General features: G+C 48.0%; 1 protein-coding gene across 4 annotated transcripts; it reads left to right on the top strand.

Annotated features, from left to right (window-relative positions):
- The first annotated feature begins 2036 nt into the window (after window positions 1-2036).
- Window positions 2037-14705, top strand: CCNE2 (cyclin E2). Of its 4 annotated transcripts, none has more exons than XM_042869175.1 (12): window positions 2037-2057; window positions 3920-3957; window positions 4049-4163; window positions 4347-4403; window positions 5504-5655; window positions 7799-7934; window positions 9637-9783; window positions 11117-11212; window positions 11472-11606; window positions 12344-12455; window positions 13257-13411; window positions 13733-14705. In XM_042869175.1, exons 2-12 carry the CDS (start codon window positions 3944-3946, stop codon window positions 13832-13834), a joined length of 1221 nt encoding a protein of 406 aa, XP_042725109.1. In that variant the 5' UTR covers window positions 2037-2057; window positions 3920-3943; the 3' UTR covers window positions 13835-14705. The 4 variants fall into 4 exon arrangements, with proteins under 4 accessions (XP_042725109.1, XP_042725107.1, XP_042725108.1 ...); XM_042869173.1 differs by having other exon boundaries at window positions 2038-2057; window positions 4344-4403; XM_042869174.1 differs by lacking the exon at window positions 2037-2057 and adding an exon at window positions 2372-2390.
- The last annotated feature ends 9 nt before the right edge of the window (window positions 14706-14714 follow it).

The raw sequence follows: 14714 nt of genomic DNA, 5'->3' as shown, positions 1-14714 counted from the left end.
ACGTTGAACACAAATACTCCCTGCAGTGTGTTTCAATTAGCATAAAAGTTTTTTGCTCATGTGAGCTCATCTCCCTTAAGGAGGCACGCATGTAGTGAAAGAAGATGTCCTGTGCATTAACTCCTTTGGAAATAATCCCAAAGTGAACTTCAGTCACTTCAGTTTTGTTGCAGCATCAAAAGGTCGGCACGTTAGCTTGCATTAGAACCATAATTTCACTGTCTGCAGTGGAGTTTTATTTTGCTCTTCTGATTTTTTTGTTTTTCTTTTCTGTACTGCTCAGGCTTTGGGGAAGAAGTCACTGGTAGGAGTCTGCTTATGGGACCAGGCCAAAAACACAAATACACTGGGATACCATGTGAAAGCAGCTTGCAGCAAAAGGGGTGGGAAAGCAAGTGGCAGTCATTGCTGTCTGTGTGCTGTGACCTGTTCATGGTAGGCCTAAACAGCTTCAACACAGACGGTTCACAAACATTGTCACTAAGTCTCAACAGGCCTCAACAGATGAGAGTGACTGTATTTTCTTAATGCCTTCTGAGCCATAAAGAGAAGACTTCCTTTGTGAAAAGGATGAGACTAGGCATTTTGCTGAGCTGAGCAGGCTGGGCAGTTCAACATCCACATCGTGCTGCTGTCGTGCATGCTGCTCTGCTGGAAGTCTGCAGGAACCATTGTCCTGGCAGCATCACAGGTGGGAGATGTCCCCTGCTGCCCAAACCTGACTCCTGCTGAGGTCACTTAGACCTGTTGGTAGCGCTGCTATGTCTTTGCTGTGGTGGACTGCACTGCCTTTCCACTTGTAAAATGGCAAAGAAATGAGAAGGCAAGAACCAAAACCTGGTTATTGTGGCTTAATTGCTCACTTAGATGTTGTAAGGTACAGATGTGTTTACTCTTTTGTAGCATTACACTTGGGAAAAGAAAAAGCAGAAGTGAAGAAAATGATGATGAGGTGGATTCATTTGAAGGCAGCTGGGGTATTTCTTCATGTGTTTACTCTCTTGTCTCTCTCTGCAAAATATCTGTGCACAACCCTGCCTTCCTGCACAGCCTTCTTTTAAGAAGGAAAAGAAGGGTGGATTTTTGTTGCTGTTTAACTGCAGTGCAGTCCCTGGTTGGAACTGGTTTGCACGGAAGGTGGGTTTCAATTTGCCTGGGGGGGTCACAAAATTGCAGAATGGTTTGGGTGGGAAAGGGACCTTGAAGGTCATCCAACCCCTGCCATGGGCAGGGCTGCCCCCCACAAGCTCAGGCTGCCCAGGGCCCACCCAACCTGGCCTTGAGTGCCTCCAGGAATGGGGCACCGCAGCTCTGGGCAGCTTTGCCAGGGGATCACCACCCTGTGAGTGAAGAATTTCTTCTTAACATCTAACTTAAATGTCCCCCCTTTTAGCCTCAAGCCGTTCCCCTTCGTCCTATCTCAAGGGGTGGCTGTGCTGGACTGCTGCTGCCATTTCTGGACGTGGGGTGCGAGAGGGGTGCGGGTGTCCCTGGGCAGCGGTATGTGCTGCCGCAGGCGGAGCTGTGCTGCTTCCACTGGGGCCTGGCTCAAAGCCGCTTTCAGGGGAACCTTTTTGTGAAACGAGGCGCTTTTCTCGGTTTGATGAACTTCCTGGCGCTTAGACGTGTGGAGAAGCAGGAGGGAGAGGCGGTGCCTCAGCGGAGGCCGCGCAGAGCAGGCGGGAGGCTCTGTCGCCTCAGCACCCGGAGGCTGCGGATGGGGATCACACCGGCGCGGTGTGGGAGCTCCGGGCTGACCGCGGAGGGCCGCGGGGCGCTGACAGGCGGTGGCCGCGCCCGCTGACAGGGCGGCCCGGCTCCGCCCTCAGGCGGCGGCGGCGGGAGCGGCGCGAGGTGCGTGTTTACATTCCGCCGCCGCTGCACGTTGCCGCCGCGAGGCGGGCTGCCATTGGCGGGCGGGAGGCGGCGGCTCCGCCCCGGGGCCGGGCCTCGCAGGGCGCGCGGCGTGCGCGGCGCGTGGAGCCGCCCGGCATAGGGAGTACCTGCGGGAGCCGGGCGGCGGTGGCGGCACGGGACGGCGATGCGGGGCGGCGGGGGTACGTGCGTGGAAACGGAGGCGGCGGGCGGAGCGAGATACGGCGGCGGCGGCGGAGCGGCACTCCCCGCCCGCCACTCCCTCGGGTCGCCTTCACCGGGGGAACCGAGGCGGGCGGCCCCCGGGGTGCGCGGGCGGCGGCGACGGTGGGGTGTCCTCCGGGCCGGGGTGGGCGCCGAGGCCGAGGGGCGGCGCTGGGGCAGCGGGGCGCGGGCGCGGGGCGGGGGAGCTGTCTGCCGCCCTCGCACATGCGCAGCGCGGGCGCGGGCCGCGCTATATAGCGGCTTGGCGCCGGCGGCACTGCAGCAGCGCGGCCCGGGCGGCGGCGGCGGAGGTGCGTGGGGAACCGCGGGGGGCAGCGGGCGGGAAGGAGCCCACCGCACGTCGATGCGGTGTTCGGCGATGGTAGCGCCGGCGGGGCGTGCAGCGGGGACGGGGGGATCGGGGCTGGGGGCATCAGGGGGTCGGATGCTGGGGGCACAGGGCGTTGGGGGCACCATACGGTGCTGGGGCTGCGCGGGGTCGTGCGGATCGGTCCGGGGCTGATGCGGCTCTTAGCCCCGCGGGCGCTGCGGAGGCGCGGGCGGGAGCGGCGGGCGGGATACGCGCCCGGACGCGGTTTTGGAGGGAGAGCGGCTGAGGAGGAACGGCGGCGGCGCCCATCCGAGCCCGCAGCGCCCCGCTCAGCCCCGCGCTCGGCGGGATCCCGACCCGGCTCGCCGCCCGCCCGCCGCTGGTGGGGGCGGGGAGCGCTGTTGGCGCGCTGACCCCGTTTGCCGCCCGCCCGCACCCCGCGGCGCTCCGGGGCCGCCGCGTCCCCCAAGGCGAGGCCTCGGCTCCCCGCGCTGCCCCCGTTCCCCCCGAGGGACGCGTCCCCGCCTCGAGTGTCCTGTTGAGAGAAACGTCCCGACTGAGGTGGGGTGTCCGCCGGCGCGGGCTCCCCGTGAGGTGGCGGCGCTGTCCCGGAACCCCTCCCGCGTTTTGGAGGGAGCCCGGCGCGCACCGAGGCGGGAGCGAGAGGAGGGGTGGGGAGCCGAGGTCCTGCCGCCCCGATACCCCGTGCAACCCCGCCTGGGGGAGCTCGGCGCCTTCTGCAGGGACCCCAAGTGTGGGCAGCCCAGTCCTGCCCCCCACCCCCCCCCCAACCAGTTCTGTCTGAACCCCGCTCGCCCCGGGGCCGGCCGAGGCGCGGCGCTGAGAGGCCGCCTCCTCCTCCTCCCCGCTCTGCAAATTGGCGCGGAACCGGCGCAGAGAGGCGGCCGCAGCGCGGGCAGCTCGGCCCGGCAGGTGGGGGCGGCGGGAGGGAACCCCCCCAGTGAGTGAGTGAGTGTGTGTATGTGTGCGTGTGTGCGTGTGTGTGTGTGTGTGTGTGTGCAGCCCGCCTGGGGTGCCTCCTCCATGCCCTCTCTCACGGGAAAGGCTGTTTGGCTGCTTCCCTCCCCCCACCTGACAAAATGAGCCCCAGGTAGGCATAGGCGAGCTGTGTAAGGGAGCGCCCATCTGCTGAGCGATGCGCTGCGGGGATCTGGGTTAAGCACCGTGACACCTCCAAGGGCTCATAGAATGGCCTGGGTTGAAAAAGACCACAATGATCATCTAGTTTCAACCTCCCTTCTATTTGCAGGATTGCCAACAACCAGATCAGGCTGCCTGGAGCCACATCCAGCCTGGATGTGGGGCAGCGTTTTTGTGTATCACAGGGATCCCATGCGAGGTGTGCCTTGCACCAGTCAATTAATGGTGCCCTTCTGTCTCAGTTCTGAGCCACACATGGCAAAAAGCAACGTGGTTGCTTTGTCTTAGGGCACAAAGCACCCAACTTTCAGAAGATTCACTAATCCAGCTGTTATTCCTTTGATCCAGGTAGAGAGATCTTACCGCCCGAAGATGTCAAGACGCAGGTAAGCTGTCAGCATTGTGACACACCAACGTGCCCTTTGCTCGCCTCCCAGCTGCTGCCCCCTTAATGCTGAGTGTCTCTGCCCCTTGCAGCAGCCGACTGCAGGCCAAGCAGCAGCAACAGCTGCCCCTGTCATGTCAAGAAGAGACTCCACGTGAGCTGCAGGCACCAGAGCATCTCCAGACCAGGAAAAGGAGAACAGCAGAGGTGACCCACTTGATTGACTCAAAATTTAATGTTGCACGTTATTATGGTCACTAGGATGGGGGAAACCTTCTCTCTGCAGAGCTAAAAAATGGGGCAGGATTAGCAATAGTTTGCTGTATCTTTAGAGGTCATGGGTGTGCTGGTCATTGTCAGCTTACTGATGTGTGGTTTTCTTTTCAGCAGGAGATTAAGAAGAAAGAAGATGGGAAAGTTGCTAAAAAACATCAATATGAAATTAAGGTATATCAGTCTTTGGATACTTGTTCAGACTAGGTGAAGGAATCTGTCTCGTTAAGATTGGTGAATGTGAAATCATGCATTCCACGCTGGAAAAGGGGAAATTTCTTTCTGTGGATGTGGACAGTATGTGATCTCTGTGCCTTAACATCTCTTTATGCTTTTTTTTTTTCTTAACTTTTTTTTTTTCCCTCCTTCACTTTTACAAAGGGTTTGGAACTAAATTCACTCTTAGATACTTCTGTCTGACCAAATAGGTTTTGAGATTTTGTATGCTAAGTAAACTGTATGCACTTTACCTTGAGAAGAAGCTCTGTAGGAAATGTTCAATGTGTTCAAAGGCAGGTCTTGTCATTCTTTGTGAAAGGAATCTCCCTAGTTCCACAGACCATAATTAAAGCTCAGTTGTCACCATTTTGAAGGCTGTCAGCCATTACAGCATTGCATATGCTTCGTGTGCTTAATCAATACGGGTAAGGAGATATAGTGTACAACCAAATAACACTGAAATAAGTTGGAGACTCAGCTGAAGTTACTTAGAATTCTTTCTCTGAAGCTTTCTGCATGAATTGACTTCAGACTCCTCTCCTTTTAAGTCATTGCATATTTGGTGTCGGTGAGTTGAGAGATAGTTCACAGCTGCTGCTTGCTGGGGGGGTATCTAGCTTCGGAGCCGAGATGGGTGGCTCCTCCCTGGAGTACTTGGAAGATAACAAGTTGTTGAATTTCCCTTAAGACAGTAGAACCTCCACCCTCTCCTTTCTTTTCCCTTCACACAGATAAGTAGATAGGACCAGCAACCTAATGTCTTGTTTCTTAGTAGCAGTAAAAACCTATTCCATATGTACTGTAACTGTAGAGCTCACGTGATGGATAGGCTGCGTGTGGGTTCATCACCCCAAGTCAGTTTTTTTCTCAGAGCTGACAACCCTTGGTTTTGTCAGGTTTGTTTCTTCTTACATGTTCCATCTCTTGGCTACAAAAGGTTTTGTCCAGAGAACTTAATGCATGTGACATGTGTTGTTGTTACTGTAGTCTGCATCTTGCTTCTCTTGCTGTCACAGTAAATCCTTCTTTCAGAAGACAACTTGTTTGTGTTGCAGAGTTGTTGGCCGCCCGCAATAACAGGAGGCATCTCACCTTGCATCATCATTGAAACGCCTCACAAAGAATCAGTAACCACTGACTTCTCAAGGTTCAAAAAATACAGGTTCAGAAACCTCTTCATAAATCCATCACCTTTGCCTGAACTCACGTAAGTTGACTGAATGCAGTAGTTGCTCTTTTATCACATGCGCTGAACTACTGTAGAAGTATCTGATATTGTATTGTGCTTGTATAATAGTGGACGGTACTCGTCTCTTCATCCCACAGACAGTTCAATATCTGGAAAAACACTCATCCTGTTGTGGGTTTTTCTCTTCCCCGCTCAGAAATGTCCTGGACAGAGCACTTTTTGCTTGTTGTAGCCATCTTTATGTAACTTAGCACTGGAGCCTGTCCGTGGCTGAAAGGGGTGCAGTGGTTAAAACTCACCTTCTGCCAGCACTATTGAAACTAAGCAACTAATAAAGTGACCAAAATACTGAACAAAGTTTAATAACTTTAGAAGTAGAACTACACAAACGTGCTGCACTGGTAGCAGCATATTTGATGCAGTCACAGTTCCTGTCTTCTAGTTTAGTGAGCAGTGTTGCAGAAGTTACATATGTGTTATAAAGACATTGCTGAAGAGGAAAGGGTAATCACTCAGTCGAGCAGTTTCTTTTGTAGAACATTTGTCAGTATGTTGTTGTAAACCTCTGTTAGTATACTACAAGTATGCTGACTGAGACGGTTTCCCTTTGCAAAGGGATAGGTTAGCTGAGTGGATGGAGGTTCAGAACTGAAAAATCCTTAGACATCTGGGTGTGTTAGGTAAGTGTGCTGGTTACTGTTTGTACAGCCCAACATTAATGAAAAAGCATGCTGCAGTGTGTTACAGAAAACTACTGCTCAAGTGACTGGGGGGAGAACCAAACATTGAAAGGTCAAAATGAGATGAGCCTGTGAAGCAGTTCCTTTAAGAGAACCCATCTGGATGTGCCGTGTTTTCATGCTGCGATCAAAACTTGACTGGAAGTGGGAGATGCTGCATAGTGATGCACTTAGCCTCAGTGCCGTGTCTCTCACTGAGCTTCAAGCTCAGCTTCTCAGTGTTGCTCCTGCACCTGCTGCGTGTTGCTGAACTGCAATTTAAAAAGCAATATACTTCTATCTGTGTCTGGCAAATCCTATTTCTGTAAGTGTTGAGAAGCTTAGCATGCTGAAGGGCTCTCCTGTACTCCCTTAGCAAGTTGCTGGGAACTGCTGGATCCCAAAGATACTCTCAGACACAGACTTCCACACAAAGCATTTCATCCTTGATGTTAACCTCTTGTCAGTCAGTACCTGGTAAAGCTGAGCTCTGTTTTCCACTTAGCAAAATGAGAGGCTGACTCACTCTCTGCTGCCTTCTTCATACATTCCTAACTGCTGTAGGAGGATGAGAGACTTGAGGGCTGCTCACTGAGAGACTTGTGCATTAAAGAAGAGTCTCCAGCTTACTGCTTGTGGTGGCAGCTGGATGGAACTGATCTCAGTTAAAATTGTGAGCAATAGTGGCAATGAGGTCTGTTTAATTTCTCTCCATTCCTGCCTGGGGGAAGGTATTTAATTCTGAAAACTTCAGGGGAAAATTGGCATTATGTTGGTCAATCTGTTGTCCTCCTTAATAACTGTATAGTGAGGGGAGAAAAAAAAAAAGTTAATTCATAATAACAGCAGTTCCAAACTAAAACCAAATCAGATTTATTATATAGGCATTTTCTTGCCAAGTATGCTTGACTGCTGATAAATCAGTAATGACCAAGAACCTAATATTTATTGCATGTTTCTGAGCCTTAAGGTAGATTAGTCACACTGTAAGTCACTGATTGGTCCCTTCCTCTTTTTTTAAAGATCATCTGCAAATAATTTTTCCAAAATGAAAATGGTCAACTCTGTGTGTGTTGTGTTTCTTAGGTAGTGATGTATTTCTTTGTTCTGTGTGTTTTCTACCTTGCCTTCTGGGAAGCCAAGCTTTAAAGTGGCTGAGCTATATGTGCTAATGGCTACCTAAGCAAAATGAGAATCTCTCTGTGGTTGTATGTGCAACTTTAGGATGTATGCACTCAGTTTTATTGGCTGTTCTATGAAACTGGACTTGCTGATGATCCTGACAAGCTGCTGTTGTGATCATGTAACATGTTTAAAGTATGCCTGCAGTTTTCTAATTACTGTAAGGATCTTTTTGTGCCCTGAGTCTTTAGAAATAATGTTTTTATACTCCCCTTATGAAGGTGTGTTTACTTACAATGATTTGTAACTTTATTCCATAGCTGGGGGAATTCCAAAGATGTGTGGCTCAACATCCTGAAGAAGGAGAACCGATACGCTCACTGCAAACACTTCACTTCGCTACACTCAAGTTTGCAGCCACACATGAGGTCGATACTGTTGGACTGGCTTCTAGAGGTGTGTGCTTTGTGTTATTTGCACTGTGTGGTCCTTCTGAGGAGAGGAGGTGAAAACAGAGCTTCTACATTAGGGGTATAATAGCAAAATATACAGCAAATGCCCAAACAATGTTGCAAGTCGCTATTTCTGATCCACTGGGTAAACTGCTCTCGATACACCCTGCCAGTGAACCTGCCAAAAGAGGGCAGTGAGCGACAGTTGTGAATGCTTGTTCTTACTGTGCTACATAACTGCCTGGGAAGGGGCAAAATGTAGCTCTGAGGCACCTGTAGTGGGGTAGCTGTAACAAGTTACTGCAGAGTTCAGGTACATTCTAAGATGTGAAGTCGGAGCTCCATATGCAGTTGCATTTGTATTGAGGACTTGAGTTGTTATATCAAGAGCCTTTGGATGTCAGAAAAAGTAGTGGGGGAAGCAGACTTATTAGTAAATATTTAGTTATATCTTATGAAGAAAGCACATTGGTAGCTAGCATCTGAAGGCTCTTGTTGTAGATGCTTTCTTGCTTGAAGTAGGAATGATTTATTTGTAATGCTTTTCAGTCTAATTTCTGTACTTCAGACTATTCCAGCTGTCAAACAAAATGGAGGTTCTCATTCTGGCAGCCAACACTACATGAAGGAGTACTAGTGTTGTAAATAGAGAGCTATGTTCAGGAGCAGTTTCCAAGAACACGCTGTATTGCAGAATATTCGGTCGCCACTGCCAAAAGCAACCTTTTACTCACGTAGCTCTTGCTCACCAGTAGGAGGGATCTTGCAGGTTCATCAGTTCTGTGATGCCAAGTACTCTAAGGAAGCAGATGTTACAGTGGCACTCACTGCCTGGCTGTTGAACAGTGCCAGTAGTGGATTTCAGGGGAAGGGATGTGCAGTTTTTAGACATGGTATGAATACAGAAACAATGCCACTTGTGTACTTCACGGATTCCTTTAATATGTTGTTGGCACATCACCCCTGGATTGGGTGTGATTTTTATATTTTTAGTCTTGAACTGTTAGGAAATTGTTAATGAAAGCGTTCACATTGACCTCATTACCACTGTCCACCTCAGTATTTCTACATGCCACGCCGAAGTAAAATCACTTGGAATTCTCCAGGAGCTCCTAACCTGGTCTTCTGTAGCATCACTTTGAAGATAATAGAACTTAGCTGTCTTGAGTATTGCTTGTGCTTGGCCAATACGTGTTAATAGAAATCATACACTGTTTTCATGGTGTGGACCTTCTTTGTTCTGAACCTTGTTTGGAGCAGTTATTCATTTTGCAGTAGCACTTCAGTTGGTGAATATTTATTACATCGGCTCTTAAAAAGAACCAAAAAGTGCTCCTGCCAACCAGTTGTGTTCTCTAAGGTCAGGAGGAGATGCAATCCACAAACAGGCTTTCAGCCTTCTCATGAAGTAGCTGGAGGTGGTGAGATTTTGTTCTGCCTTTGCATGCAAGTGAAATAGAGTAGTGAGGCAGGACAATTACTCCTACTTGGGATCTATTTGTTCAGGATTTTTACTGCTGTCTGTAGATTAGAAACTAGGGAAATATAGATATTTTTTGCTGCCCCCACGCTAACAACTGTCTCGTGTAACATGTTGATTAGTGATGGTCTGTATATGTAAAAGATGAATCTGTGTACTGGAGTACTCCAATATGTGTACATGAGTTTTATTATAGAGATGTTTTTTTTTTTTCTATTTGTTGTAGGTATGTGAGGTGTATGCACTGCACAGGGAAACCTTCTACCTAGCTCAAGACTTCTTTGACAGATTCATGTTGACACAGAAGAACATTAACAAGAGCATGCTTCAGCTGATAGGAATTACCTCATTGTTCATTGCATCCAAACTTGAGGTAAGCAGCTCTGTTATGGGGAAGAGAGATTACATATGGAATAACTAAAAAGGTGGTGGTAATGTATTTATTTCTGCTGTCTGAACCTTTAGAACTTAGAGTGCATGTAACACTGAAGGGGAAATCTTTCTCTTTGGTTGTGTGCATGTGAACCTTTTGGAGGGTGGTCTTTGCCCTCCCTCTCAGCAGTGGGAAGGAGACCACCTAAACTTCAGAGTAATGCAAATATCTAGGAGCATTATGTACTGCTTTGTCTTTTTTTTTTTTTTTTTTTTTCCAAACATACACATGTACCCTGGTTGGCAAACAGCCCCAGGGATGGGTGCAGGACTTGAAGAAAACCAAACCTGTACAGCTGATGTCCCTTAAACCCATTTAGGGGAACTTTTCAGAGATGATGTGATCAGTGCAACAATGATGATGAGTTGTGTTTGGTTTCTGTATGTCTCCTGGAAACTCTGTAGCACGTGGTAGGCTAAACTAAGTGGCAAATTTGGGATGTTAAATTTGGGGGTACTTGGAAACTCCCCTGACCAAACTGCTCTTTGCAAAGCGAGGTGGTGAGCTGCAAGCTGTTCTGCTGGCAGGTACCTCTACACCTACCCATATAAGATTGGATAAGATTGGCACAAGTAGCTTGGCTGCATTCTTTTTTTAACTGTCTTTACACCATGGATTCTGGCAGCTATGTTGGCAGTGGAATTTTTGGTCTTCATGGCCACATCAGCACTGACTGATGTTGCACCTACCCTGCATTGCTGATTGTCCTCTGTACTTCAAATGTAGGGTGGCTGAGTAGGAAGTGGTTTTAATAAGAGATTGTTCTGATTGTTCTGTCAGCATTTATTTCATTGAATCATGAAATCATGGAATAGCCTGGGTTGAAAAGAACACAATGATCATCCAGTTTCAACCCCCTGCTATGTGCAGGGTCGCCAACCAGCAGACCAGGCTGCCCAGAGCCACATCCAGCCTGGCCTTGAATGCCTCCAGGGATGGGGCATCCACAGCCTCCTTGGGCAACCTGTTCCAGTGTGTCACCACCCTCTGTGTGAAAAACTTCCTCCTAGTATCCAACCTAAGCCTCTCCTGTCTCTGTTCAAAACTGTTCCCCCTTGTCCATTTTCTCCAAAGCTAAAATGGTTGCAGTAAATCTGTTGTGTTATGCAACACATGACATAGAACCTACTTGTTTTGAGTATCTCCTACTGTGCAAGTTTCAAGTCACTCCATGTAGTAAGAAAAAAAACCAGTTCTAGTGTAAGAAAAGTTAATATTTCAATATGCCAGTACCAAGCTCTGTCTTCTAATCTTTTTCTTCCTCCTTTTGAAGGAAATCTACGCTCCAAAAATACAGGAATTTGCTTATGTCACTGATGGTGCTTGCAGTGAAGATGATATTGTGAGAATGGAACTTATTATGTTAAAGGTAATAACTTGGTGCTTGGAAGACTCACTTGAAATCTTGCTCCAGATTAATGTTGTGTTTTAATATCACTTTCTTCAAGAAGTAGGAGGAATGTGATCTAAAATAAATACTTAAAAGTGTGTATGACCTCAAGTATCTTTTGGGAATCTGTGCAATAAATTGAATGAACTCAGAAGGGGAAGCATGGGGGGAAAAGATCAGAGCCCAGAGCAATCTGTGCACGGTTTAAGGTGCTTATGTATTTGTTTAATGCTTACAGGCTTTAAAGTGGGAACTCTGTCCTGTGACAATCATCTCCTGGCTGAACCTCTATCTTCAAGTGGATGCTCTGAAGGATGTTCCAAAAGTGCTTCTACCTCAGTATTCTCAGGAAAAATTCATTCAGATAGCTCAGGTAGGTAACAAACCCTATAGGAAAGTGCTGGTCTGGAGTGTTTATGGTGAATGGTGAAACCCCCAAAAGCTGAAGAATTTCTTGTTTCATAGTCGTTTTCACCTCACTTGTTACTTTGTTAATGAATATGCAGGTTTGACTCAGCCAGACAGCTGCATACAAGCCTTAAGGAAAAGCAGCCAGGTGTCTGCCTCCCTGCTCTCAGATATTATCACTTTCTCTGCATGCTCAAAATTGCTGCTCACTGCAGTGTTGTGCACACAGCAGGCAGAGGGCCCAGTTAGCTGCCTTTCCCTGTGTTAGCTGCAATGGTGTTTCTGCCCCAGAATGCAGGATCAGTGGTGTTTTCACTCTGCTTTGCAACTACTGTGGTTCAATTTCAAGTACACAAGACCAGCCTCAGAGATGTTTACTGAAGAGTCAATTGAACTAATTAATTCACTGAGATATTCTGCAACTTTTTTAATGTAAGGTAATACTTTCCTTGAGCTCTGCCCACAGCTTAAAGGTTAAACTCACATTAGTACAAGCACTCTGTCTTGCACGTTACTGTTTTGGTGAGACCTGCTTTACTGCAGTTGGTGCTACAAATAAACTAGATGCATGCAGTTGATTCTAAATAGCACAGCGATGCTGCAGAGCATGAACAGGGAGTGTAGATACTTCCTGGGATAGGATTTTACCAAAGTGTCCTCTTGGAATTTATAACACTTATGTCCTCAACTCTATTTCCTCAGCTTTTAGACCTGTGTATTTTGGATGTGAATTCTTTAGACTTCCAGTACAGAACACTAGCTGCTGCTGCACTCTGCCACTATACCTCAACTGAAGTAGTGAAGAAAGCTTCAGGTAAGAAGCATCTGGTTAGACAGTGATGGCTGTTCCCTGCCTGATGTTGTGAAGGGTGTGCTGGTTAAGGACTGCAAAAGCTCTGCAAGGATACTAACAGTTTGTTTTTCTGTGGGGCTTTTCTTTTTTTCTTATCTCCTCTGCCTTTAACATTGTTACCACCGTTTCAGACATTACCAAGACCTGAAACAGAAGGAAGAGCTTTCAGAAGCACAGCGTTAGCTAAGGGAATTGAGCAGACACTCGCTTGCTTGCTTGCTTTTTGGGCCAGTAGTGCCCCTCTAATAGATTCTGACTGTTTGGTCACTAGCAGTACTTTTATTTGGCAATTTTTTTCCCAAAATACAATTTACAGCAGGGCATCCTTGGCTGTCAGTGGCACTCAGCCTTTGTGTGGATCCCATAAGTCTCCCTTACAAAGAGCTGCTGCCACCTGACCAAGTTCAGCACTGTGTTGCTTGAGGTGTCTTAAAGGCAGCGCTATGGTGTGTGTTTGCTTTAGAGCATGAACCAAAAATCTCACTCACTGAAAAAGTCACAGTAGGGTAAACTGTTACTTTAATGTCCTGGGGAGCAACAGAAACCCTCCTGGCCACAGAGCTGTTTTTTTCTTTAGGCTTGTGGTCATGTCCTTTGCCACAAGTTTAAGTAACAAATGCAAGGAAATGGGGATTTCTGGGAGGGTGAATTCTTACCTACGGCTGTATTTATTTTAAATTGCCAATCCTCTAGGAATTCTAGTTAGGAGACTGTACAACTCCTTCAGAACTTCTAAGTGTATCACTGTGTTTTCTCCTGTAGGCTTAGATTGGGACAGCATTTCAGAATGTGTAGAGTGGATGGTTCCATTTGTGAACGTGGCGAAGAAAGTCTCTGTGAAACTGAAGCATTTCAAGAAGGTTGCAGTAGAAGACTGCCACAATATCCAAACACACACAAACTACTTGGACATGCTGGTAGGTGGCTTGCAGAGCTGTGCTTTATACAGCCCTTCTTCTGAGGTGCTGAAGGCTCTCCAGGCTGACGGGGTCAGCATGCCACACCTTGTGGTTCTGGCTTTCTGGAGATAAGCTGCATGTGCTCTCACGAGCTGTGAGCAAAGAGTTGGGTGAGGATTACTGGTGAAGTGTTTAAAAGGTGGTGCTCCTTGCCATGAAACATAGCTGTGGAGTACCTGAATTGTACTGGCAGCATGAGGGAAAAAGCTTCCTAATGCCAGTAAGGCTGGAACATAGAGCTCTGTGTGCTATTAACTGTCTTCTTCACCCTCTCCACAGGAAGAAGTTAATAGTGGAGTAGCAGCTACTGCCCCAGGTCAGTTATCACCTGTATCAACAGCAGGAATAATAACTCCTCCCAAGAGCACAGAGAAGAAATGAAATTTGGACAGCAATCCTTATGGACAGTTTAAGAAAAAAGACCAGGTGCTTCAGAACAAGACCATACTAAGGGTGACTCACTTCAATGATCTTTACTGCTATTCAAGACGTGAGCAGTAAGGGATGCATCAGAGTGGCGGATGGAACTGATAGCAGCATCTTCCTTGAGACTTGATCAAAGAACTCAGACCAAGCATCCCTCCCTGTGTCATCGCAGGAGCGTGGGCTACTCGAGTCCCTTCTCAAACGACTTATGTAGCTCAACTCTCTGAACATTCCTAACTTATGAATTTCAGGAACATGTTTTGAAACGGCTGAGTGGCAAGGGTTGTCCACTCAGTGTGTCAATGTGCTTTAATGTGGGATAGCCACACGTGAGACCTTGGTGCCAGCATGTACGTATTACCTCTTCTTGACCTTTCTTTTCTCCAGGAGCTTACTGCCTGTAAGTTAGTCAGCTTATGAGCTCAGGTGCAGTATTACAGAGGTCAGTGAGTAAACAGTTTACATTTCTGAAACCACTGTGCCCTCACATTAAGGCAGGGCCAGCCCTGTTTCAAATCTTAGCTTCCTCAGGAGGTCAGTAGCTCCTGTTTAGGGCTGCCATAGACTTCAGTTCCCATGAATCGCTGACCTCAGGTAAGAGTACAAACAGAACAATGCTGCTGAAGTAATCTTAACTGGATGCAGTACAGTCTTGGAAGGAAGGAGTTCTATTTCATAAGATTCAGTCACCAGCTTTCAATAGGTAAGAACATAATGAGCAACAAGCTGTTTTTCCTACCCTTTCCCATTTTGGTTCTCTACAACCACTCAAATCCTGCCAGCAGTGTTAAGAAGCAACTGTGTTCCTAACCAGCATTAACTACTGTGTTAGTGG

The sequence above is a fragment of the Lagopus leucura genome, unplaced genomic scaffold, assembly GCF_019238085.1.
Source record: "Lagopus leucura isolate 7727_CA_CO unplaced genomic scaffold, USGS_WTPT01 Super-Scaffold_100002, whole genome shotgun sequence".
Taxonomy (NCBI): Eukaryota; Metazoa; Chordata; class Aves; order Galliformes; family Phasianidae; genus Lagopus; species Lagopus leucura.
Note: the sequence above shows the minus strand (reverse complement) of the source record. Positions and strands in the feature narration are given on the sequence as shown.

What these genes read in the sequence shown, in the direction of transcription:
- CCNE2 (XM_042869173.1), top strand. An exon ending in AACATCAATATGAAATTAAG is followed by an intron (nt 4,404 to 5,503) that starts GTATATCAGTCT and finishes TTTGTGTTGCAG; the next exon opens with AGTTGTTGGCCGCCCGCAAT. An exon ending in TCACCTTTGCCTGAACTCAC is followed by an intron (nt 5,656 to 7,798) that starts GTAAGTTGACTG and finishes TTTATTCCATAG; the next exon opens with CTGGGGGAATTCCAAAGATG.